The sequence below is a fragment of the Microtus oregoni genome, unplaced genomic scaffold, assembly GCF_018167655.1.
Source record: "Microtus oregoni isolate MIOR12 unplaced genomic scaffold, Mior012 000041F_ref0000270, whole genome shotgun sequence".
Classification (NCBI taxonomy): Eukaryota; Metazoa; Chordata; class Mammalia; order Rodentia; family Cricetidae; genus Microtus; species Microtus oregoni.
Window position 1 is genome coordinate 3527789 of NW_024543208.1, and position 27760 is coordinate 3555548.

Genomic DNA, 27760 nt, shown 5'->3' on the forward strand with positions numbered 1-27760 from the left:
TCATTGTTATATGCATGTATGTATATATTTTGGTGTTTATCTTATGCATGGTGTTTGTATATTGTTAACTTGTAGATAGTTTTTCTTTTTTTGTGTGGGCCTATATAGGTCTGAATCAACTGTTGTATGATGTGTCTAAGATATCAATGATTAAACTAAATAAATGATTCTGTGTATACACACACCATACTTGTATGGTCTGTATTATTCACAGTTTTTTTTGGTTGTGATTTTGGATAATTTACAGTTCAATTGTTTAATCATGTCTGTATGGTGCATGTCATCTGTTTAACTGGCTGCTTTATTCTTGCCTTGTATATGTTATCATGTTGCATTGTGTTTTGTTCCAGTTCGCCGTGTCCCACCAAGATTCTCTATCCCACCCACTAATCATGAAATAATGCCAGGTGGAAGTGTTAATATCACCTGTGTGGCAGTGGGGTCACCAATGCCTTATGTGAAGTGGATGTTGGGGGCAGAAGATCTGACACCTGAAGATGATATGCCAATAGGAAGAAATGTCCTCGAACTGAATGATGTAAGACAGTCAGCAAATTACACCTGTGTTGCTATGTCAACACTGGGCGTCATTGAAGCAATAGCACAGATCGCTGTCAAAGGTATGCTGAGATCATGCTCTGAAAATCTGAGTTATGCTCATCCTAGATTCAGGATTTTAAAATTAACCAATTCATCACTCAGTGCTTCAGTTGTATAGTACCTAATCCCATCTGTCATAGTATAGAAAATGTCATGTCATAGGTGGACCAATTTCTCTCACCTTTCTCTTTCTTTTTCTCTCCTTTTCTACCTTCTTTCATATTTGGGAGGGCCATATGAGTGTTCCACCACTAATCAACATCTTTTTCCTTCTGTCATTTTAATTTTGATGAGTTTTCATTGAACTGCATGCTATGATTTAATTTACACTGTATCCTATACAAGTCATCAGTCAGTGACCTCTTATTTTAGCCTCCTAAGGAAGTAGGATCAAAGATTTATTACTCAAATCTATTTGCAGAGACTTTCCTAAGATATTAGGAATCTAAATTGGGATAATTATTAGAATTTTTAGGAGCAAGTCTGGCTTAGTCCCTGAGTAGATAGAGTCAGGAATATTACACCAGGTCTACTGTTCTGGTAAGATGGATGGCCTGCAGACTTTGATTTGGTCCAGATTTTTGATACGAGTCATGAGAAGAATATTAATGAGTGTCATTAAAAGCATTAAATCTCTGAAAAAATATAGAAATAAGAGATAGTGATAGAATCAGTATGAACTAATAATAGTTGCTCTATTTGATGGCCCTACCATTAAGAATAAAAATGTAAATGAATCTGTTCTATCTTAGCTCTGTCCTTCACCTTGCATATATGAATACTCATGAAATATTCTCTTCTTCAACAATTGTACTAAATATAACCAAAGTGTTATATTCTGTGAACATATTTTTTCCAGCAAAAAACTGGAGTTGAATATGTGTGAATATCACTTTCTTTTACCCAGCACTTATATAATTCTAGAAAACTTACAAATCGGGTCATAGTGAGTGCGATTTGAGTTTCCTGTCAGTGTCTAGAATTAGTCCAAAATGAACTTAAATCATCATTCTATTTGGGAAGCATGGATTTATAAAAGGCATCACACTTGTTAAAATTTGTATCATATCTCTAACTGAGCATATATATCCAGCATATCATATGGCATAAGAACAAAAGTATACATTATCCATATTGCATCATGCAATCTTGTATCTTATTTATCCTTAAACTATTAAGCATGTTTGTCATTGTTCACATGTTATAGATACACACCCTTACTGTACAGAAGTGTGCTAGTTCAACCAATGATGCCAGTTTAGGAAACACAACCTTATTTAGCAACAATTTTTTTTTCTGCAGCATTCAGAGTTATTCATTCTGCACACAGTTCAGAATATTTAAATAAATGTATTTTTGCTACTAATTTTGGTAATGTTTCTTTGCTAAATATTGTGATGATGTGAATATTGGTAATATGCAGAAAGCATACCACCTAGTTTTATTATAGGCATTTGAGCTTCAATATTTGAGGTTTGTAAAAGACATTAAAGATTTTTGAAGTGAGAGTAATACCAAATAGTTATCATACTCACTTTTGTGTCTTTGTTGTCCTGAATGTTCCTGTTTCCCTATCTTTTCCTACTTCAAATATGAAATAAAAAGGTAAAAATTGAAAGAAGACAGAAGGAAAACAAAACAGGAAAAATACTAAAGTCTGGTGGTTTCTAAGCTGCTGTGATCCTGGCCTCATGCTAACAGGATATGATTTAATTATAATCATTATCATTTGGAGATTTTTGGCTTTTTATCCAGCATAAAGCTTAAAAAATGAGACCTCCAGTAATGATGGTTTGCAGTCTTAAGATGTTTTTGAGATTTGTTCTGTTATAAGGAGAAATTCAGATAACCAAAACAACATATTTAAATACTGAGGTTTGTTGAATAGCTATAATCTTAGATATATCCAATGAAGAATACAAAAAAAATATTATTGACAAAATACTTTAGAATGTGACTTGTGAATATGTCTTAAAATTCTCAAGAAATTTTGAGAATTATGAAGAAACATGACTTGAAATTATTGTTTTACTTCCCTTATTTTATGTGTGTGTGGGGTAGGGTGGGTGAGGTGGGGTGTGTTTGGGGGGGATTGATGAGAATCAACCCAGGCCTCCTCATTTGCCAGGCAAAGTACACTGTCATAGTTCTACCTTAATAATTGTAGATAGGTTATTTTTAAGTATCTTAGTCGTGTTTTCTATTGCTTTTTTAAATAACAATAACCAAAAGCAATTGAGGAAGAAAGGGTTTATTTTAGCTTAAACTTATATATCACAGTTCATCATTGAAGGGGGTCCTGAAATAGAAGCCCTGGAGGATCACTGCTCTTTATCCTGACTCTCTTGTTTTCTTTTATGCCCCAAGACCACCTGTGCTTGGGTGAGACTACCCACAATGGCTGGGTCCTCCCACATCAATCACCACTTAAGAAAATACTCCCATAGACTTAGCCACAAGCCAATCCATGGAGACATTTTCTTCATTGTGCTTCCCTCTCCTCAGATAACTCTCTACTTTGTGCAAAGTTGACAAGGAGTGAGCCAAGACACTAAGAAATTCATAACGTTCTTTATTTTTGACAAATAGAAAACAATTCAATACTAGTTCCTTAATAGCAATTGAATTTCATTTCCATATATTCCAGATTTAATGTCTATTGGTATGTATTTACAACATTAATTTATTGAACCAGGGATTAAGTGACCAAACAGTGGAAGTAAAAATTGTAATAATTGCAGTTAGTGTTTATGAAAGCCCCAAAGCCTATGTATATTACTTACTTAGCTCATTAATCTCCACAGCATATCTGTAAAATACAGCTACTCCACAGTGCAGTGAGACTCCAGTAATGCAGCTTGTCCAGTTTTCATGTGAGGAAACAAAAGTGAAAAGATAGTAAGTGATTTATCCAGGATCACGTAGTGAATAAGTGTACATATGAGTACAACCCCCAAAATGCCATCATCTGCTAGGAAGGTGGGTTCTCGGCCACCTATTTGTATTTTACGGTTCTCTTGACCTCTTTGGACATGATGCGTTGCTTCATCTGATTAAATCTTCAGTAGTGGTATAATCTTGTCAAATTAATAATCGAATATAGTGATTTTTATATCAGCTGAGAAGGAAAAATGGTCATTGTCTTTTTTTTTTCTGTCCCAAAGCCTTACCCAAGCCTCCAGGAACTCCAGTAGTGACTGAGAGTACAGCTACAAGCATCACGCTGACGTGGGACTCTGGGAACCCCGACCCCGTCTCTTACTACATCATTCAACATAAGCCTAAAAATTCTGAAGAACCATACAAAGAAATTGATGGGATAGCAACCACACGCTACAGTGTTGCTGGACTAAGTCCCTACTCGGATTATGAAGTTAGAGTTGTTGCTGTAAATAACATTGGTCGAGGTCCACCAAGTGAGCCTGTATTAACACAGACCTCAGAGCAAGCACCATCCAGTGCCCCACGAGATGTCCAGGCACGCATGTTGAGCTCAACCACCATTTTGGTACAGTGGAAAGAACCTGAGGAGCCAAATGGACAGATCCAAGGATATAGAGTTTATTATACAATGGACCCGACCCAACATGTCAACAACTGGATGAAACACAATGTAGCTGATAGCCAGATCACTACTATTGGCAATTTAGTACCCCAAAAAACATACTCTGTCAAAGTCCTGGCTTTTACCTCAATTGGAGATGGCCCTCTTTCAAGTGACATACAAGTCATCACACAGACAGGAGGTAAGTTTTTTCTACATGGGAAATGGGGCAGGTGGCTGTGGGAAAGATAAGAACAAAGAAAGAAACAGCAAAGATAATAGAAAACAAAGTTGTTGAGATTTAGGACTTCGTATTGTGCTTTTAAGTTTGCTTTAATCTATGAAACTTTGGGCAACATACCATTTTTTCTGAGGATCTGTACAAGAACTATACAATTGGACACACTATCTATAAATGTATAGGGAAAATATTGTTAATCCTGATGAAGGATTAATTCCTTTTCTCTGGTTTCATTCCTAGAGTGCACCCATGCCTTCTTTTCCTGGCTTGTGTGGGCTTTAGGAGTTTTCTAACTCTGGGTCTTTACTTCCTATCTTTGGGGTCCCAGGTCTCAAGCATGTTTTCAGCAGGTTTTTGCTTTATTTGACTTTACCATTATTTGGTTCTTCTGAGCTTGTTCACAGATTATTTTCTTGCTATACTGTGTGAAAGCTAGGTGTCTCAAAGCCAGTTATAAATGTATATATTTCACTACAGTCATAGCAAATCTATGTTCCTTCATTATTGGCCTTTGTACTTCTGCATTCCTTCATTCACTATATTAATATGCAAGGAAATATGTAAACTTACTTAAGGTTTTCACTGGAAAATAATAGAGATCTATGAACATTGTTCTTTTTCTCGATAGCCTTTTCTCAGAAGTGTCAGCTGTTTAAGATAATATTATTGTGATTCCAGAAGCTCTAAAACCAGTAAATATGGCACAAAAAAAGAGAATGGGGCTTATATTCTACTTTAAGCTTTTCTCATGTTTTGACTATCATATTGGAGTGACTGGATCACAATCTAATTCTTAAGTTACACCAAGCTTGGGGAATTCGAATGAATTTTTTTTGTGTGTCAGTTTTTTGTTACTGTGGTGAAACACCTTTAACAGCTAAATGGAAGAAAGAGATTACTGGAGGTCAGATCAGCCCTAAGCCTGTGGTCAGCTTGCTGTGTATCTTCAGCATCCCAACAGCAAATATGCCTTTTACCATGAAGACGGGAGAAAGTCAAACAGGTAGACACAAGAGGGATAGGTTTCCAATCCCCCCTTCTTTTCAGAGGACTCCCTCTACATCAGTCTGCTAAGTGCCAGGTTGCTAAATTCCATAGACTGGTAACCAAACTTTAGTACATGGGCCTGGGAGGCAGAGGCAGACAGATCTCCGAGTTTGAGGCAAGCTCGGTCTACAGAGTGAGTTCTAGGACAGCCAAGGCAACATAAAAAAAAAAAAACCGAAAAAAATAAAGAAAAGAAGAGAGAGAGAGAGAGAGAGAGAGAGAGAGAGGCTGTCTTGAAGACAACAACAACAAATTAACCACAATTCTTTGTCTCTCTGAATTTCAGTTGTCTCATCTGTTGTCATAGTAACTGTAATTGAATATTTTTTTTTTGTGGTTCTATTTATTTTTTAAGTGCTACAGACTTGGTAGTTTGAACAGCAGAACTATATTGCCTCACAGGTCTAGGCCCTAAAAGGCTGGAATCAAAATATCACAGGATTGCTTTCAGAACACTATGGGAAAAGGTGTGTTCTCTACCTGTCCCTGAGTGCTGTCATTTGTTAGCTTGTAGAAGCACGTGCTCCTTAATATATCTCCACACTGTGCTGTTTCAAAGTGCAAGTATGTGTTTAAATTTGCACATTGGTCATGAGAATTAGGTCAACCTAAAAACTCCCTCATAACTTAATTTGTCTCCCCTAGTAATGCTTTGTGGTGCTGAGTTCTAGGACCTCATCATGCAATTTGTGAGGAAATAACCATCCGTTTCCTCCACAATATGGATTAGCTAATGGGGAAACATAATAGCTAAAATAAAACAATAGCAGCTAATAAATGTTATCCCATATGCTGTGTGTATCTTGTGGACATTGGTACTTATGATCTAAATAGAGGAGAAGACTTTGACAGCAAGTAAAACTAAGGGAGCAAAAATGAAGCAGATTTAGGTCTTGGGTCATAAAGTTACTGGTGCAGCTGATGTCAAAAAACCCTGGATACTTCTAACTGCCATCATTTTTAAATGATGAATTTCCTAATGTGATCGCTTTAATGTGTTTGTACATACTAGGTATTTAGTAGGTAAAGAGAGTTGGAGACTATATAATTTATTCTTCTTATTATTTAAAATTACAAATATAGTAAGGTTAAATTTAATTTCAACTCTGAAATGTTTCAAGTGTTTTGAATGGAGTTAAAAAATGATCATTTTTCTTAAAATCACTATTATTATGCCCAGGCACTAGGTTTGATTAAGTTTTATAACTACAAACTTAAGCCTAGCAAGCTGCAGTGTTTTAATTTATATTCAGGAGACAAAGGATTTAACTACCCAAGAAACAAGAATTTTTTTTTTTCTGAAATCAAATTTAGTCAAAATATGCAAATCCCTGAGACTCATGAATATCTTTATATACAGAATATTGAATTACAGAAACCTATCCTTCTATCCCAACTTGGTGAATAATGTAAAAGTGATTTTTAAATGGTGTATTGTTTAAACTACCAGTGGACACAAGCATAGGTACATGGATGCTGTGTGTGAAAAAACAGTTGAGTCAATTCCATACAGTAATTTTCCTTTTGGAAGGTCTGATTTAATTCAGTACCAAAATTAGAAAATGTACGTGATTGTACGAAGGTGCATTCTATTCTCTCTCTCTCTCTCTCTCTCTCTCTCTCTCTCTCTCTCTGTGTGTGTGTGTGTGTGTGTGTGTGTGTGTATGTGTCTGTGTGTCTGTCTCTGACATAAAGAAATTTCCTGTACCTTTCCATAAACTGTAGCTTGAATTCTCATGGAGATGTGAAAAGGCAGAGAACCTAATGCCTGCTAAAGTCCATATTTCTTATGACCTCCCCACGTAGCAAAGTGATTGGAGATGTCCTGTAGACTTCATTAACAAAGGCGGTTGCACATTAGTGGCAGCTGTCAAATGCAGGGCTATCAGGTCTGGTGAAGTTCTCGCTGAGCCTTCTCCTAGTCCCTAGAATCATGGCTACCCAAGAGTATGTTGCCATCATCAAACATTCCTTTAGAGTGGTTATATAAAGGCTAAAAAAACCATAGTTTTCAGTAAGGCTACAAAATGATATTGTTCGAAATAATTTAAATAAATTTAATTACGTAGACATAAAAAGGGCACTTTGGCATCTTTGGGGTCTGACCCGTGCTCGTTTCATTTTATGACCATGAATTCCCCCAACACCAACATTCCTCATTGTGTTTAAACTGGATACAAAATGAATAAATAAGTAAAACTGTCCTGAAGAACAAAGTTAGTTTAAAAGAGAAGTAATCATTTTGCATCTTATCTATGATAATCGACATTCTGTTGGATACAACTTGTTGATTTATTTAGTGTGTTCATAGTGGTAGAGAAAGTCAGAACATGACAACTAATTCATATTCAGTCAAAAGAATAAATCCTTTTGGCTGTCAGTATTGGTCCAGCAGACTATAATAATCTTTAGATATAAAATATATTTTTGCTGAAGTTATTGTTTCTGAGAACTATGGGTGACTCCTCCTCATTTTCCGTAGCTCTATTTTCTGGTGCAATCATCCCTTGCAATTAGCTTACCTCAAAGACATAGAAAATGGATGGATGTTGGCAAGGAAAACATTTATGCTGTGACACACCCCTCGTCCATTTCAACTAAAACATCCAGAAAGAAAAGAATACACGCTTTAGTTTTCTGGAATTGATTATTGCAATAATATATGCTAACTATATTTGGTAGAAGGAACATAGAACTGCTAAAGAAGTCTTAGGAACTACATCCTTAATGCAATATATAAATATTGCTTGAAATTCATGCCAACAGGCATGATAAACCTTAAATTCTGGTTTGTGTCATTTCTGAGCTTTCTTTGGAAAGAATTGCCGACCTCATTTAGAACAATCTTTGGACCTGTCTGCAGACTCTTTTAAGAGTATTTAGTGTAGATTGACCTTGAGTTTACTCTGCAGCTGAGGACCACCATGAACTCCTGATGCTTCTCTTCCCAAATGCTAGTATTGGAGGTGTACACTATCCAGCGATCTTACTTTTAATATTTTATAGAAAAGAAGCCTACAGCAACATTTAAATCAGAAAAGTGTTAAAATATAAATGTTTAATTGAGAAATACTGACTCGAGGTCTCTAGAATTTTCTAAAACATTAAATTAGTTTACATCAACAGGACAATACAAGCAAATTAAAAAAAAAAAATCCTTTACTCTAATGCTCAAAAATGTGAGCCCACTGTAAGTTTTCTGTGAATGTTTTTATAAATGTAGAAATGAGAAATGGATAAATACATATATAGTAAAACTAAACTTTTCATATTTATATTTAATGGCAGTTGACAATATATGGTCGTGGCTCTCACATATAGGGTATTTTGCTTTGAATTTTGTCAGGTTTTACTATCAGATTCTGACTCTTGCTTTCATTATCATTCGCCAATATGTTAGACGCATATGTTTGAAAATATGTGCTGCCTTAAAGTATTAGTTATCTTAGCAATAATGGGGCTTCTATTGCCTTTGCAATATTTCATGTTTATTATGCAGTGAGATGAAATTGTAGATTAGCACTGTAGGATGGGCTTTTCAGAGATGGCCACTAAATTTTACTCACTGATTTCTTCTAGTACATCAACATTTCTGATGACATTGAAGGTTTTCTCTCATTTCGTAGTATATTTTAAATTTATTTATGTTGATTATAAGAACTAGAGTAATATCCAAGTACTTGATATTCATCAGTGGGCATTCTATTTTATTTTGGGATTGATATCTTTGTGGACATTAAATTGTCAAGTAGAATATAAGTAACCAAATATAAGAAGTGTTTAAGTATAATTTTATCTCTTCATCTATCATTTATTTATTTATGCACATTGTGTGTTTATATCTATATATAAGTGTGTGCAATGAATCTTTACTGTGTGTGCACATATGTATATGTGTGCAGGTGTAAATGCCTATACAAACATACAGAATTCAGTGAGTAACATCAAATTTCAAGCTTTTTTACTCTCTGCCTTATTGCCCTGAGAAAAGGTCTCTCATTGAGCTTGGAGCTAGGCCGGTGACCAGTAACCCAATGACCACCCTCTTTCTGTCTCCCACAGTGATGAAATTGGAGGCATGCATAGGTATAGACAGTTTTTCACATAAGTACTGGGAATTTGAATTTAGATCCTCATCTTTACAAAACTAATTATCTTACCTAGTTTCTTATTCCCCAAACCCTAAGAATAATTTTTAAGACATATATATACTACACTTCCATTTCTTCTTTTCTTGGTTAATTCTCAATTTTGATTGTTATCAATGCTGGCATAATTCTATTCTAATGTATAGTGATTACATTTAAATTTATATGTGCAATTTTTCATGAGTTAGTAATGTCAAAATTGTTCCCTACCCTTGATGTTCAGTAAATTGGTGTAGGGACTGTTACAACACAGAAAGTCTTCTAAGTAAAATGACATATGATACTTATAAAATAAATCTAGTATATGAAGTTGAAAGAATGTCAATAATGAAGCCTAACATGTAAAGACTAAGAGGAAAACAATATATGCATAAATATGTCTACAAATTTGTTTATAAATATGTTTGTGTACTATGAAAACAGGAATATAATGTAAAATAGATCTTCGGCATAATATTTGGTATGCAATATCAGTTGATAGGCATTAAAATTAATTTTGTCTCTAGATAGCCTGAAGAAAACAAATATATTAGTGTTGAGTCCCCTTAAAATATTTTCCTGTATATTTTTCTAATGATCATTAAAATGATGTATTTAAGCATTTGGGAATACATCTATTCATTTTTGAGCACTTTTGTTTTCCCTATGAATCTTCAATTCATGTTGGTTGTTTCTAATTGAAAATCTGATCCCAAGAGAATGGCACTCTTTATTCCACCCTCAGTTTCCAAGAAGTGTGATTCTTGGTATCCATAAGCTGTTTTTGAGGATGGTAGAATAAAAAGGCAATGCATGTCTCCGATGGACACACTGAGTTGAACTTGTTGAAGCATTTTGCCTTTGCATTGTTTTTCTAAATTCCATTATTTTTTAAATCACTTACAATTGAAAACTTGTTATGTAAAGATGCATTATCAATATACTTTTGAATATATATCGGTACTAGATCTAATGTGGGCTTTCATTTCACAAGGTTGCAATCTTCTGGTGCCTAGTGAGACCCAGTGTCCCTCTTCCATTAGGTATGTGCCTTCCTGTTTGGCCTGAAGCGTCCATAGAGCATCCTTATTCACCTAGGTGTGCACCTCTTTCCTGAGGAGCTTAGGTCTCCACTGCAGATTTCAAATTTAAGAAACATGCTTTTTACCCCAAACCACTTCAAAAGGAGTCTGTAGAAGAAAAGGAAGGAAAGCTTCAAGCCTATTAGATGACAAGACTTTCAATTAAGTCATCAACCCAGTACTGTATTGTCCAAAAGTTACAAAGGGAAAGGAACCTGTCCTCTCTGGGGTGTTGATGTTCCTATTCAATTTATTATTTAGCAGTAAGAGCTCTTTTTCGAACCAAACAGAATTAGATCAGTTGAAGCTGTGTCACTAAACAATAATGAAACATTAAGACCAAACAGGAATACAGGGAAGATAAAATAAAAGAAAAAAATCAAACAGTGTAAGTAAGCAAAAGTTAATTAGATTTCTACAATCGTTTCAGTCAATGTCAACTGGTAGTCTTAGACAAGAGCAAACCCCTACCTAGTGACTGTTCCTGAACTGCTTTGGAATTGTCTGTGTTTCTAATTCTTGAAATTCAAACTAGGTTCTAGTTTGGTTTGAATCACATGTTAACACGGACTTTATTATTTCACAGATTTGTGGGAAATAAAGGGAAGAAATTATCAATATAAGTGTAGAAGAATTACTACATATATTCATGTGTATGTACATAACACCAAGAAACCCATTCATCATCAGGTTATTGGAACCCAGTCACAGTTATCCCACCTGCCCAATGGCTCTTTGCAACCATTGTAGCATGAACCAGGCTTTTGACTTTTACCTCTTAGAAAATACATTTTCCGTTTGCCAGGTACCATATGTTTTTATTTCTTCTTCAGTCCCTTGCCTTGCCTCTTGATCTTTCATGTTCCTCTGTCTTGGTCTTTCAAGTTGAATAACTATATGAGGTCACTCACTGGGCAGGCGCTGGGAAAGAATGATAACCTGTTTGGAAGGCGGTTCCCAGAGACATCAGATTAATGAGAATGTCAAGGTACAGGCACAGGCTTTGGGATAGGGGGTGGAGATAGAGGGGAAGGCAAGGAATGTTATTGGCCTTGGGCATAAGCATGAACCTGAGCAAGCCACCCTTTTACAGCATGCACAGACACCCAGGCAAAACACTATGCTGATGGCTAGGGTGACTAGAAATAAAACATAAATCCATTTAAGAAAAAGGTTTTCTTATTCTGTAATCACGTTTCAGGAAAATGGTTGTAAAAGAGAAACAATATATCCTATATCTCCAAAGACCTCCTTTCCTGTGAAAATTATATCTCAAGCATTATTTGTAAGTTATATCATACATCATGTACAAATCATGTTATTTCATGAGTGTTTGAGAATTTGTATTCTCCAGTTGCTAGAAAAATACTTTAGAAACCCCTTTTGTCCTGCTGTGCCCTATCTTTATTTGTATTTTATTTTTGTTGTTGTTACATTTTATAAAATATACTCTATTTCTCATGTGAGTATGGGAAATATAGAAAGATTCAGTCATATCATATTCTACCATTCCCTAATATCCAAGGTAATGGTGAAATTACTGAGCAATAGCAAGGTATGAGCACCAACAATCAGAAAAGACCGAGGCAAAAGCAGCCTGCTAGATGTGGAGACTTGTGGACCTCAGTATTTTGTATAATGGTTTGAGCATAGATAATGCAGTTATGAGCTAATAAGGAAGATTGGATTATTAAACTTTATTGAGTATTTTAAACTGCTAAAGTTTTTTATTATTTATTATATCTCATGTGTGACCTTTCCGAATTATCAGTTAGGTGACTGAATGACTGACATGAAGTGATCATAGTTGGCTTCTGTTACCATAATTTGTTGATAAGTACATCTTAGAATTTATGTGTAGTTTACGAAAGAACCATTTAGGATGATATGCTAACATTCGGTCTAATCATTAGACTCTATGATTTAAATAACTTAATCTAGGAACTGCAAGTAATTATTTATACTTAATGGAGTTTTGTTTTACTTTTGTTTCCTAGCTTCTTTTTAAAATGTAACCGGTTAAGATAAAATTTTGAAGGGTTATTATTGCTCAGAGACTCTGTTAAGGAGTTAAGGTAGAATTATATAAATATAATCAGTGCCTTAGTTAGGGTTTTATTTCTGTGAAGAAAAACCATGACCATGACAAGTCCTATAAAGGAAAACATTTTGTTGTGCCTGTCTTACAATTCAGAGGTTTAGCCCATTGCCATCATGGTAAGAAGCATGGTATCATGCAGGTAGATATGGTACTGGAGAAGGAGCTTGAGTATTCTACATCCAGATGTGTAGACATCAGGAAGAGACAGAACCACTTGTCTAAGATTCTAAGACCTCAAAGCCAGCCCACTGATACACTTCTCCAACAGGCCATACCTACTCCATGCCACACGTCCCAATCTGTTCAAATAATACTATTCTTTATGAGCCTATGGGGTATCATTTTCACCCAGACCCCATAACTGGAAATAACACTGAATGCTACATAAGGTCACAGAGATTTTTTAAAAAAAATTATTCAGTTATTTTTTTCATTTTTGAGATTTTAATATATCTATATCATTTACCCCTTCCCTCCATGCAAATTCTTCACATACCCCCTACTTTTCTCTTTCAAATTTGTTTTGTGTTATTCATTATACTTTATCTTTCTTTTTTGTTATGTATAGTTCTCTCTCTCTGTCTCTCTCTCTCTCTCTCTTTCTCGCCTCTGTGTGTGTGCACAAACATGTGTATGTGTATGCATTCCTAAATATACAAATGCAGCCTGATTTCTTTCTACAGTGTTACTTCTATGTATATGATTGATTTCAGGGTTGACTACTTGGCATTGGATAACTAATTGGTATGCTTTTCCTTGGGGAAGACTATATTTTCCTGCTTTTGGCATTCCATATTTAGTTGCTTGTCTCCTGATCCATGCCCCTTCCATATTAGAATATTTTTGATATCATCCGTGTTCAGGTCATTTTTAGGAAGCAGCCATATTGATGAGACTTAATGGGTGTAGCTTCTGACATTTCTAGAGACAAAATTTCATTAAAAAAAAACACCCTGATCCTCTCATTTTTGCAGTCTCTCTGCCCCCAATTCCACAGTGATTTATGAACCTTAAGTGAAGGAGTTGTGTATGAATCCATTGGGATTGTGTTCCACAACTGTGCATTTTGATCAACTCTGGGTTTCTGTAATGGTCTCTATCTGTTGCAAAGAGAAGTTTTGTTGATGAGTAAAGAGAACCTTACTTCTCTCTGAGTATAAGAACAGATATGTAAAATGTAGTTAGGAATTATATGTTTATATTATATGAATCATATCATATTTTACACTGTTATTTGAAATTCATTATTTTACTGTATTTACAACTGATTTCTGAGATAGATACATAATGAGTCTATTTAATTCTACTTCATATTGTGTACATATTAAACTATTCGAGGCATGGGAAAATATTCACCATCTTATTCTTACCCTCTTGGAGTGTATAAATCAACTTTCTACAAGGAGGCAATCTCTGAGGATGCAAGGGCTTCTCTCTTTATTACGTGTAATGTGTACTTAACTAGAAGAGTTTCTGAATCCTGCTATTAATGGTGAGTTTAATCCTTTTCCTCCCTGTTTTAGTACCAGGGCAGCCACTAAACTTCAAAGCAGAACCTGAATCTGAAACAAGTATTTTGCTGTCTTGGACACCACCACGTTCAGATACCATTGCCAGCTATGAACTGGTCTACAGAGATGGGGAGCAAGGAGAAGAGGTAAGACAAAAAAAAAAAAAAGCCTAGAAACTTGACCAAAAATCCAAATGGATATTTGGAGATTTGAGGGTGGGGGCCATAAAAACTACTGTTCAAAGTGAAGTGTTTTTGATTCAACCCCCTGAGTAATACAAGCATCAGGTCATGGGGAGAGAGAAATCCACAAAGTGGAGGAACACTTTTGTTTTCTACAGTAGCTCATAGTATTTATTTTGGTTATTATGTTAACACATGACTGAAAACAAATTGATGAATTTGTTCAAACTTGTTCAAGAGAAAGATGCCCATAGCAACTGTTTACTGTCATGTTAAGCATTATTTTATATGAATATGACTTCATATAAAATGTTAATATGCTGTGAAACTAAAATAATAGATTTTTAAAGCTATAGAAATCAAAAAACAAAAGAAACACCTTACCATGCATACTTACCATTATCAAGCAGAGCTCTAAGATTCTTTATGGGACTCTCAATTTTCCCTAAGAGGTCGCCATTAGTCCACCATTGTCTGCTTTCTTCTCATTGTCTTTCAATTCTCCCAGAACAGTTCACTAAGCTCTGATTGTTCATGACTCTATTCAATTATATGTTTTTTTGTATTTTAATGTTTTCTCTGGGCTGATGTTGTACCTGAAATTGGTTAACCATAGACAGATACACTTTTGCTAAAATGAGAAGGCAGATTTGAAAAACAAGAATATTAAATGATATAGTTCTTTGTGTGTGATGGAGGCCTTCATAATTAAAAACAATTAATTTTACTTAATTAAAATTAATATTTAATTGGTATAGAAACTTTTTGAACTGTATGTGATATAGCAACAAAAAAGTCCTCAACTTATTTTTGATGAAAGCAACATTAATAGTCTTAGTTTTTAGAAATTATTAGGACTGTCGCAAGTAGTTTTGCTACTATCGGGAATTTCAGATCTCTTTAAAGTTTTAGTTTGTTCTGCTTGTATGTTTTTTCTTTTTTCTTTTTATTGAGAAAAGGAGAAAAAAAAAACACAAGCTTCCACCTCCTCCCAGCCTCCCATTTCCCTCCCCCTCCTCCCACCCTTCTCCCCCTCCTCCCACCCTTCTCCCCCTCCCCCCACTCCTTTCCCCCTCCCTCTCCAGTCCAAAGAGCAGTCAGGGTTTTCTGCCCTGTGGTAAGTCCTAGGTCCTCCCCCCTCCGTCCATATCTAGGAAGGTGAACATCCAAACTGGCGAGGCTCCCACAAAGCCAGCACATTAAGCAGGATCAAAACCCCGTGCCATTGTCCTTTGCGTCTCATCAGCCCTCATTGTTCGCCATGTTCAGAGAGTCCAGTTTTATCCCATGCTTTTTCAGTCACAATCCAGCTGGCCTTGGTGAGCTCCCAATAGATCAGCTCCACTGTCTCAGTGGGTGGGTGCACCCCTCGTGGTCCCGACTTCTTTGCTCATGTTCTCGCTCCTTCTGCTCCTCATTGGGACCTTGGGAGCTCAGTCCAGTGCTCCAGTGTGGGTCTCTGTCTCTATCTCAAACTCACCAAGTAACTAAAAATGACCTTAAACTCCTGATCCATTTGCCTCTCCTTCCCCCAGGGGTGATTTTGTAAGAATGGATGGACAACAACATCTGTTTTTGTTGTCTTTGCTTTTGTTTGTTTTTGCTTTGTTTTGCTTTATGGTAAGGAATCCAAACCTGGGTCTTCTGTACATTATGTATGCTGTGGTCTATAAAATGAGCTATATCCCCAGTTACTTACTTCTTTTTAGAAACATCATGTGAAATTCTGCTAGTTTTAGTCATACGATATTTGCTCCTCATTTGGATTATAGACAGTCTTGATGAAAACCTGGGTATGTGATTGAATTAAACATTGCATGTCCAGCATCCTGCATTGTCAATGTTGTCTGGTATTTTTTACCTTTGTGGTCACAGTACCTTGTCCATCTTTAGGATGCAGTGCATCTGGCCTTTACCTCTCCTTGACTCTGATTTTGTGCACTGGATAATTGTCAGCATTGGAAACACCAACACTGGCATATTTATTTCAGCCTCCTTTTGGGTTCAGCCTCCTTTTGGAGAAATATACTTTTTCAAATATGGCACATTCATGACATAATTAATTCCCAGCATACTCCTGGATATTGCTGATTCTTTTTACTCTAATGTGATAATGGCATATAGTAATGCCAGAAGTCTAACATGACAAACCTTTGTTAAGCCATATTTGTACCAGCTCCCAGGAATATAACCAACTCTTCTTGTTACTTGCAGCAGCGAATCACCATTGAGCCAGGCACATCTTACAGGCTGCAAGGGCTGAAACCAAACAGCTTATACTACTTCCGTCTGTCTGCACGCTCTCCTCAAGGCCTGGGTGCTTCAACAACTGAAATATCAGCTAGAACCATGCAATCAAGTAGGTGTCTCTCTTTGCTTCCTTGTTGCCCATTTCTCACTAGAAGATGCTTATAACAATTCATTTTTTACCAACAAAGAAATCTGCTAATGTGCTGAGGCATCACAAGATTCTCTGTGGCAGTAAACACTCTACTTTGGAGACACTGCACACACAGGACCCATGCTGTTTTTAAATATGGTCCAAGTAATAGGCCTTACTTTCCATGTTCTATGTAGAAATATTCAGAGTTGTTAGTCGACCTGAGAAATGGGTGCAAAATGAGATCTGTCCTCTTCCAACAAATGATATGGCTGTCTGAAAAAAAGTTCTGCTTGAAAACACTGTAGAGAAATCAGACAAGAGCACGTTAGAGAATGGACTGGCGAAAGGCAAAACAATTTCCTTCCAAACTAGTGATTATTATGTATTTATTCCTCGCAGAAGGAAAGCTCGGTCCATATAACTGCTTTCTGACTCTGTGAGTGTCTGCGTAGACAATGGAAAAATTCACAGAAAATATCTATTTAGATAAATCTGAGAATAATGGAATCATAAGTAGCACATCTGCTCCCTGCATGGTGTTCTGTTCCCTTGATTTCCCTATCTCTGCTGTGCCTCTGTCCTGTGCACAGCTGCAGTTTCTTATAATGGGCCTGCTCCATGCTCAGAACATAGTGTTTTCCATCAATATTACCGAAAAGATTGCTTTTGGTGGAAAATGTGATGTCTCCTAATACCATCATTTGCTCTTTGATAAGTATTGACAATTAGACATCCATTCGATTTATCTTGAATAGTTTTTCAGCTATTGTCTGGGATTTCTGGGTGTAGTATTTTGTCTATATTTCCTGACCTAGTGATTGGGTAATTTGATGGTAAATAATTGCTGAGAAGATGACCAGCTTATTTTAGAATGGGCAGTAAAAGTGTGTGCTTTAACTCTTAAACGAGTCTACTTTCGATGAATTATTGTATACAAAAATGAAACTACTGAGAATAAATTGTATAATTTCTAGATGATTCTTTGGGGGGTTAACTAGGTATTTTTAATTGCTGTATTGTTGACCTTTTGTAAGGGATAGCTGATTATTACCAATTTTACCAAAATTTGCTGGTGGGATCTAATTCTTTACTAGCAATGGTGTCACACGAAGAGTTATAATAAAAAAGCTGAAAGCTGACCTAGGGTAAGTACAGTCAGAATCAACAACCCTGACATTGCCCTCGGTAGGTAAATCTTGACCTGTGCATTCTCATCCTTTAATGATTCTGCATGCTCATTTTATTTGGGCTACAATCAATATTAGACTAATATTTTTCATTAAAACTGGTCAGGCTGACTTAGATTTTTTTTAGATAGGGTGAACCCTTTTATGTTTGTTGGGTTTTTCTTTTGTCTTTTTTTCCTTAATTGAATGCAGTAGAAGGGCATCTATGAGTTACTGCACCTTTGTCACCTCAGGATCCTTCTAGAGATGAGTGCTGTGTATGAGTTTTCCCTACTCTAGAATGTGAAAGAAACACATACAACGGCATCAGTAAATGGCATTTCTAGAATCTCAAGTTTATAAACTGGAATAAGTAGAGAGTTGGGAGGTGCTGGATAGTCAGTAGAGTGAGGATGGGAGATACCAAGGAGTTGATTTAGAAGAAGAATTTAAATTGCAGGTAGGTAACTTTGTTTGAGGCTCTATTATCACAAGGTTTCATTTTCACGCATTTCCCCCATTCATTATTTAACAGTTATTTTGATCATTGATTCATTTTTTGTTTACTCATATTACTAAGCCAAGGTACATGAATTTATGTTAAAAATTTTAAGTTTATTTTTGTTTTTCTGCCCTTATTGTTCATTTATTTATTTTTGCCTTTTCTTTTGTTTTATCATTTTTTTCCAACCACTCCTGTCCTTTCACGCAAATCCTCCTTTAACTCACTACCAAAATAAGAGCCATCAGCTCCTCCTCAAGATATTAGTTGCATCAGCCCAAGTTCCACTAGTATTTTGGTAAGTTGGCAACCTCCACCCGTGGAAAAACAGAATGGCATTATCACTGAATACTCCCTCAAGTATACTGCAGTGGATGGGGAAGACTACAAGCCTCATGAGGTTTTGGGAATTCCTTCGGATACTACCAAATACCTTTTGGAACAGCTGGAAAAATGGACTGAATACCGGATCACTGTGACTGCCCACACAGATGTCGGCCCTGGCCCTGAGAGCTTATCCGTGTTGATTCGAACCGATGAAGATGGTATGTTGCCTCCGCTCCGTCAGTTCGCACCTTCTGACACAGTCTGGGTCTGCTTTTGCTAGGCTAACAATTATTCTCTTGTTTTTTTTCTGCTCATCATTTTTGATCCAACATTTCGATTATGTACCTGTTTTTGCCAAAGACCTGCCTTTTCTACATCTTGGGCTTTTTTTCTTTTTTTCAGTTTCAGTACAACACTTTTCTGCCTTTTAAAGGGACACTTTGCTCCTGTGGTCCTATGATCCAGATTTTCTCTGTACCTCCATCTCACGTCTCCTATATTTTTCTTGGCATTTTTATTGAATTCTCTTTCATTACGGATTTAACTTTCAAAACTGCCACCTTCTTTCTGTCTTTTCTCTTGTGATTTTTGGCATCTCTTGTATGGAACGGCCTCTTGATATGAAAAAAAAAAAAGAAGAATCCATATAGTCAAGAATCTTTTTATTCTGCTATTAAAAACAAAAACTTTAAAAAAACACACAACTATCAACAGTCTGTTTTTGTTATTATTTCAATGCAATACTTCTTTGTGCTTTAATGCTTTGGATCACAAAGCATCTTCCTTGGCTTTTGTACATTTTTTTTTTACATGTTTTTCTATTTCTCTGATACTCTTTTTTTTTTCTTCCATTTTGGTTTTTGCATCGGTCATGGTTTTTGATCTTTTCTTAAAATGTAGAGCAGATTGGTTGAGCATTTTCCTTAGTTGGAGATGTTTGCGTTCTTCAATGAAGCATAGTGGGTCTACCCATTTTTAAGTAAAGAGAGGACTCTCGCTGGGTGGCAAGTGCCTGTAATTGTCTTTTACCCATGATGTTGTTGCAGTTCCCAGTGGGCCTCCTCGCAAAGTCGAGGTGGAGGCTGTCAATGCCACGGCTGTTAAAGTCTCGTGGCGTTCACCTGTGCCCAATAAGCAGCATGGCCAGATAAGAGGATATCAGGTGCACTATGTAAGAATGGAAAATGGTGAGCCCAAGGGCCAGCCCATGCTGAAGGACGTCATGCTGGCTGATGCACAGGTGAGCCTCTTTTATTGTTTAACATTGCTTCTAGTCTAGGTTCAATTGTTAATTTTTTGACACCTTAAAATCACATAAATTCTAGATTTTAAAACCCATTGTTATATGTTTACCTTTTACTTAGGAGTAATATCAACTGAAAATAAAGTGAAATAAAATGCTTTTCAGTTTTGAATACAAATCACCTTAAAAAATAGTTACTGTTCTTTTTATATCTATATTGAAATTCACATTTCTAACTTCAAAAATAATGATGAGTTTAACTTAATCAAAAGAAAGTGTTTCAAGCTATATTCTGGTGAAAGGATCTAATTTCTGCTGTGTTTAAACTATTTGGACCAAGTTTGATCTAATTTCTTAATGTATGATTTTTTTTTTCCACTAGAGAACAGACATTTTTATTCAGGGGACAGACAGAACTCAGTATTTTATTCAGTATTTCATCAGGTCACATATTTTATGAGAATAGTTGTTTCCTATCCCAGAAGGTGAAGATAATAACATAGACGATAAAAATTGAATTAAGGTTTCCAAGAGAATAAATGCGTTCTCGTGTACTGAAGCAAGTTAAGAGAATTCCTAGGGAGCAGAGGGTAATGCCCTGTCAGTAAAGTGCTTCCAAAGAGAACCTAAGTTTATTTCCCAGGTCCCACATTTTCAAAAATCCAGGTGTGGTGGCTACATTTGTAATCCTAGAGCTGGGAAAGCAGAAATATGTATGTGTTCAGGCCAGCCAATCTAGCCAGCTTCTCAAGTTCAAGATTAGTCAGAAACCCTCTCTCAAAAGGAAGTGGACAGTACCTGATTGTAATACCCCAGGTGGTTCTCTGGCCTTCAAAATCACACAGGTGTTCATGAATCCTCACACATATATGCCACAAAGTCATGAATACACTATTGCATCCATAGTCTATGCAAACAAAGAAATTACAAACCATGAGTAATTTGTGTGTGTGAGCTCTTTGGTTGACCTCAAGGAAGTGGCTCCCAACCATGGTGTCCCTACCTGGTTTTGTAGTTAGTTCAACGCAAAGCATCAAATGTTTTCATTTTTCCTATACCTTAGAGGAAACTTCCCCTAAATGAATGTTTAATTAATCTGCATGTATCTCAAATATTTTCCTGGGAGGGAGAGGAAGACGCCAATTTATAACTGCTTTTTTGGAAATGGCGCATAGCCCAGGGCCTAGCTTGCCATTGCTGTACTGACATTCATGGGATACTGTGGTTATAGAATATGTAAGAGACGGGATGCTTCTGTTCATGGTAACTGAGCAGAAGAAAAGGATGGGGTTTGTGAAATTTTAAGGTTAGAAATGAAAAGGTGTTTCATATGAATGTAGAAAAGATCACAAACTAAATGAAAACTTTTATAAGAATTGCCCAGTTTTATTTTCTTTTATCTCTAAAAAATATGAACTAATGTGTGTTTCTACAGTGCTAATGAAAGCATTCACCCTCCAAAGACTTTATATTGTCACCTCACAAAAATGTTTATCTTTGCTTCTAATTTGAAGCATCCTAACAAAAGTCTGGGAGGGATCTAAATTGTAGCTCTCTCCTGTGGCTCTAACTTTTGACTGTTTTGCAGAGAATTCTGCAAATATAGCTGATGTAACATAAAATATGACTTTGACAGCACTTTTTATTACAAATAGGCATTTTATTTTAGTCCTATTAAAATATGTAGATGCAATAAAGAAGGAAGATAAGGTAGAAAGGCAGATTCAGGGGGTCTTTTGGACTTTTTCTATGCATACATTTGCTGGTAAGTATGGACTTTAATAAATATGGAATCATATTCTATGTATATGTGTATGTGTATACACACATTTCTAATCCCCATTGTTTTGGTTCCTAGAACTACTCGCTCAGTTCCTCCTGAGGGCAATGTGTTTCATCAAGGCAGAACACACTTGTCAGTGGGGTCAGCTTTGCATAGCCTTGTACCCACTGGTATGTTGGGTGTCTTCCAGTCCCCAAATCCATTTATTCAGACTTCCAGAAAACCCATTGTACCCATTGAATAAAATGGGTACATAATGAAGAAATTTTATAGAAACAGAATTAAAGAGGTTATCAAATGTTTATTTTTTAAAAAGATACTTATGAACTCCAAAAAATAGTTTTTAAAAACTGCAATAGTTTCAAATATTTGAGGGCCATCAAAACTCAACTTGATTTTTATAAACCTTTATTTATATTATAATGCTTTTAAAGTAGACTGTTTCTATACTGTAATGATAATAAAGTTATTCTTGACATTTTAAAATCTAAAATTTTGGAAACAAAAGCATGATCATGCTTTGGGATCATTTTTTGGTTTTCAGATGTTTAACACTATGAAACTGAATCATTGTCTGCCTATATGTGGCTAATAAATTTATAAATTTTTCTATCTTCTATTTTGACATTTGTATATTAATTTGTTGTTTCCCAAATTTCTCCTCTTTATTTCTTTTTTCTTTCTTTCTTTTTTTTTTTTTTGGTTTTTTTTTTTTTCGAGACAGGGTTTCTCTGTGGTTTTGGAGCCTGTCCTGGAACTAGCTCTTGTAGACCAGGCTGGTCTCGAACTCACAGAGATCCACCTGCCTCTGCCTCCTGAGTGCTGGGATTAAAGGCGTGCGCCACCACCGCCCGGCTCTTTTTTATTTCTTGACTCTATTTAAATTTAACTACCTCTCACAAGTCTTCATTGAAACATACGATTTCAGAATAAAAAAGATAACAATTTAAATAGTAAATTAATTATATAACCCAGGAAAGAAGTGAAAACTGATGGCATAAAGTAGTATGAGGTCAGAAATATTACGTATATTGTCTGCTTTAGTAAGCCATATAGTTAATGAAAAGAAATCTAAGCTAGTTTGAGCAATAACAATAGCACATAATTACCTTAATCCCCTTAAAGTAAGAATGTCTGCATCGTAATGCACCTATTCTTTGGAATGTTATTGTACATGTTGTTTTAATGAATGCATTTTCCTATTTTAAATTAATGGAGGCTAACCTCATCTTTATAAGGATACAAGTTTCTCTTCATTTATTTTTATTTTGTCCCCTTTCCCCAATTTTCTTAACCTCAATCAGTGGGAAATTGATGATACTACTGAACATGTGAGTAAATTTTTACTGTTTGACAAAAAAATCAGACCTTATATGCTTGCGTTACTTCAACATCAGTCTTTCACTTTCTCATGATTTGTGTCACATTTGCTTGGTTGCATGAACTAATGGACTGTTTTTAATTGGTCTTAACTATGTATGTACTTTTCAGTTTGTTTCTCATTTTGTGAATTGAGCATGGTGCTACTTATTACATAAGAAAGGTCATGACCTCATAGTATGATTTCTGCTACTAACTCTACCTTATGACACAGTTAGAGGAAGCATGCTTTAAATGGATTTTTTCGAGATGGCTTACCTTGGGTATTTGATGCAGGTTACTAATATTTTCCACATTAGGGTTATATAGTCACTATGTCACATAGTGTAGACCTGACACTGATTAACTCCACCTAGACCTGGCTAAATTTTGAAACAGAAAGAAAAATTGAATGTCATTAGTAGGTAAAGTCAAGAAGTAAAAAGAGTCTTACAGAAGGGGTATTTTCTTTAATATATATGAGTAGCTTATGTTACCTTTAAAGGGTCAAGTCTGTGTATGACAGTCATGTGATAGAAAATGAATTATCCAAGTTCTTACAAGAATTAGCAAGAAGGCTAGAAATATATAAAAAGTTCTGAAACCATTATAATGTAAACAAAGACATGTCCTAAATAAAGGTACAATGTCTTGGCAATAAATGGCAATGCTAGTAGGACTATAATTTCAGAGATAACTGCTCGTGATGCTAGTATACTTGACAACAGCAGAAGAGATGACTGGCAGTTCTATTGGTGACAGTATCTGTGCGTATTTGGAGCTAGGGAAGAAATGTTCACTGGTTGTAGCCATGGAGGCCAATGGAACTGTCCTCTAGTCTTGTGACAATGAACCTTCTAATTGGACACAGATAAAAGATTTTTGGAATAAAATTACTGAGCAATAGAGCAAAGAGGTAAACTATGACAGCTGAGATGTCAATAGGAGATTAAGGAATATTCATTTCTTTTCCAGAGAGATGGTGAAAAATATTAAAAATAAATGTAATGTAGAGGTTGCAAAGAGCATTTTCCTGTTTTTAGACTGAATGGAATTAGCATTTATCAATCTTTTGATATTCATTATTATACTATATGTAAAGCATATAGAGATGAAAATGCTGTAAACATTGACCTTCAAACATTGTGTTCTATCAGGATAGGTAGCCCTAAGACAAATCAACGGGTTTTAAATGCCAGCAAATGAACTCACAGGGTGTCATTAGATTTGATGTATAAATATTTATTGGTAAAGCATAAGATTGGCAAAGCATAAGATTAGTTTTGGAGTTTTTGGAAAATATGAATAGTGTATCAGGTATTTTCTAAGACTAATAACCATAATAAGAAACACATTTATAATAAGATCATGTGCATGTGTGTTTGAAAGAAATAAAAGTTTTATAAAACCAGGTTTATCTTTAAACCTGTAATGTACTCAATATTTTTTACTTAAGTCCATTGTAGTTCTTATTTTGTTTAATAATTGTCATGGTTGAATAAATCGATTCCATGAGCCATGGAATGGACCAATACTTCATTTAAAAACAGTGACTTAATGGGTAAATTGGAGCATGAAAAGATAGAAAATATGAAAAAAAACAATAATTATTTTTCTAATTTACTCATGCAATGATCAAAATTCAATAAAATTTAAGGCAGCAGAAATGAAAGGGAAGCAGCCTTTTAAGCCAAATATTGATGGAAACTTGTGGATGAAGACCTTAATGAAGAAAATAAGATCAAAAGTAGCCTCTGAACTTTAAAGGGATATTATCAGTCATTAAAATAAGTTGCTAGGGTCTACTTTGGAGGTTGTTTTCTAGTTTTTAAAGTTGAACTTAATAAAAGATACCAGTGAAAAAACCACAGGGAGACACCCAGCAGATTCTACATTATATTGCTACGTGGAGCAAAGGGCCAAGTTGTGGCTACACATTAATTTGGGATATATTCAGAAATGATTGTTTCAAGTGCCACAATAAGTGCAGTATTTTCTAAGGTTGAAGGAAATAGGCTGACAGCACTGGAACAGAATCTTAGGAACATAGACGTTTAAGAGGCAAAAGTACAGGTGGGATAGGAGATGATGAGAGGCAGAGGAACTATGGCCTTGAAGTGGTTACATTGCCTCACCGAGTAGCCCAATACCACCGTACAAGTGCATTCTACTTAAAGACAATGAGTGTAGCCCAAGTTGTATCATGATTGTGATAGTTGGGTTATGTGCAGTTAAGTCTATTCTAGTACATAGGACTTGAGCTGTTTCAATGTATATCACTTATTGTATCATATAACAACCTGAGCGGATAGAAAGACATCTGGCCATACCTAATTTTATGGATGAAAACCTTATAGTAGAATTAAAGTTGTGACAACCTTGACAACTTACTTCTATGTGCCCAGGTTGTCTGCTATCCAGCAGGAATCTTGGGAGACCTTGCAGGAAGTTAGCCGTTATCATTTCTTGAATAATCAGTTTGTCCACCATAATGTATAATACTGTTGCCAGGTAGTTACTTGGTCTGGGTGTCCTCTGTGATGTTAGTGAAAACATTTCAAGGTCCTAAAGATACAATATATTTTTGTTAAAAAAAAATTTATCTGTACGCCTGAATAAAATCTCCAAGCACTCAACAGAATCATATATGAATTGTTTCAATTTCCACATTGATGATATTCTTATTCTTTTGGGAAAGTACCTTGTCAAAGCTGTCATATCTGGCATCAGTTTCAGCAGTTATATTCCATGGTATCTGTAAATTACCTTGCCGAGAAAATTTCTACTGTATTTCTCATGGTCTAGTCCATCACTCCTCACTCACCCATATTGCCAATAGCTTTGGAAGATAATGACATTGAATACTTTCTGAAATGTATTCCTACACTGCTTGAAAACATGAAGAAATGAAGTAATTTGTTAATTGGTTTGTATGTGCTCTGTATGTTTGTGTGGAACATGTGAAGATCTATGGAAAACACCAGAATGAGCCACTAGTCAGAGCTCTATTTGAAGGTTCATTTATCATCCAAATAGCAAAACAGTTCAATTATTATCCACTATTAGAGTCATCATAGCTCTGGGCCCTTATTAAAAGAAAACTAAGAATTTAAACATTTCTGGTTTGTCATTTGAACCTTTTCTATATTGTCAGAAATAATTAATAAGCACATATTACTGATATCATAAACTCAAGTCTCATTCTTATTTGTATGGCCTATTCACTAAATATCCAGAATATTCTCATTGTATGATGATTTTATTCTCAGTTTTTTAATTAAACAGTAATCATTCCCTAATATCTAAAAAATATTCTTTGATATCAACAATACCTAGATCTATCAGGTGAACCATTTACCTAGCAACTTTCTGGGAGCAGAAATACCATGTTAGCGTCTTCCCCTTCAACACTCTGGCTGCCACTGCAGGGCATCAGTGTGGCATCAGTGTGTCAGACTGCTGTGATAAACCAGACACAGTTCCAAGAATTTTCCTGATAAAATTCACTTATCTTCCATCAGCTCTCTGGGGTTCCAGTATTCTATGTTGGGAAATGTGGGTGTAAATAAGTAAGCAGTCCTGGATTACCAAACCAGTATTTTTTTTTTATTTAAACATTTAAGGAAGTTGAAATTCAAGTGTTTCAGGAAGTCTTGGTCCATATTTCTTTCTTAACGATTCCTCGTGAAAGCTGCTTCTGGGGATGTGCAAATACCCAACCTCACTATTAACATCAAGACCCATCTCCATAGCATGAGCTGAAGGCATGAAACTTGTGCACTTAGCATGGCTTCAGGGCATGTCCAGGCATGCACAGAATGAACATCAGCCACCTTGCTTTGCTCCAGGTTCTCTCTTGCATGCTCTGAATCAGTGCTCTTATTGTGTGTCGTTTCAGGACATGATCATCTCTGGGCTACAGCCTGAAACGTCCTACTCCCTCACTGTAACAGCTTACACCACCAAAGGAGATGGTGCTAGAAGCAAGCCCAAGCTAGTGTCCACCACTGGGGCAGGTAATGTCTATTGTGCCCATTTGCACCTTCAGCCCTATTTCAGACTTTCAGATGGTACGAATCTATCTACCATTTTTTTCTTATGATGCACTGAAAGGAAATAAAATGTTGTGATCAACTTTGAAGCATTTGTCTAAGCTGGACAGAAAGAAGAAGATCAAAATGTATACAATTTCCAAATTACCCTGCCATTCATATTCAACAAGTCCTTCTTTGTGTACCCACTATGTGCCAACTACCTTTTACAGTACCAGGTAGACAATAACACAAAGAAAGCATTTCATCTCATTAAATTTATATTCTGATCAAGATTACTAAATTAACAAATGAGCATGTGGGAAAATTTCAGGATATTCTAAGATAAAATGGAAGGATGTAGGCATACTACCTCCTAGGGGCATTTAAAGGATAGAAAGAGACTAAGAGGAAGGCTGGTTTTAATCCTATTCGGTTTGTTCGTTGTTTGTTTTGTATGACTTGTTTGCTCATTTGGTTGGTTTATTTGAGACAAGATCTATTTAAGAATTAGCCCAGACTGACATAGAA

The 27760-nt window shown here is 35.8% G+C and overlaps 1 protein-coding gene across 45 annotated transcripts in view; it reads left to right on the forward strand.

Moving 5' to 3' along the window:
* The window catches only part of Ptprd (protein tyrosine phosphatase receptor type D), a 2219644-nt gene that overhangs the window by 2036884 nt on the left and 155000 nt on the right, over nt 1-27760 (forward strand). For 18 of the 45 annotated variants that reach the window (XM_041632294.1, XM_041632295.1, XM_041632298.1 and 15 more), the window contains 8 exons: nt 351-620; nt 3765-4346; nt 14266-14399; nt 16650-16794; nt 18726-19031; nt 19860-20053; nt 23144-23170; nt 27097-27214. In XM_041632294.1, the coding sequence (XP_041488228.1) occupies nt 351-620; nt 3765-4346; nt 14266-14399; nt 16650-16794; nt 18726-19031; nt 19860-20053; nt 23144-23170; nt 27097-27214 (1776 nt within the window). The remainder of the gene's footprint in view (nt 1-350; nt 621-3764; nt 4347-14265; nt 14400-16649; nt 16795-18725; nt 19032-19859; nt 20054-23143; nt 23171-27096; nt 27215-27760) is intronic. The other 27 variants (XM_041632316.1, XM_041632317.1, XM_041632321.1 and 24 more) reach the window with 4 other exon arrangements.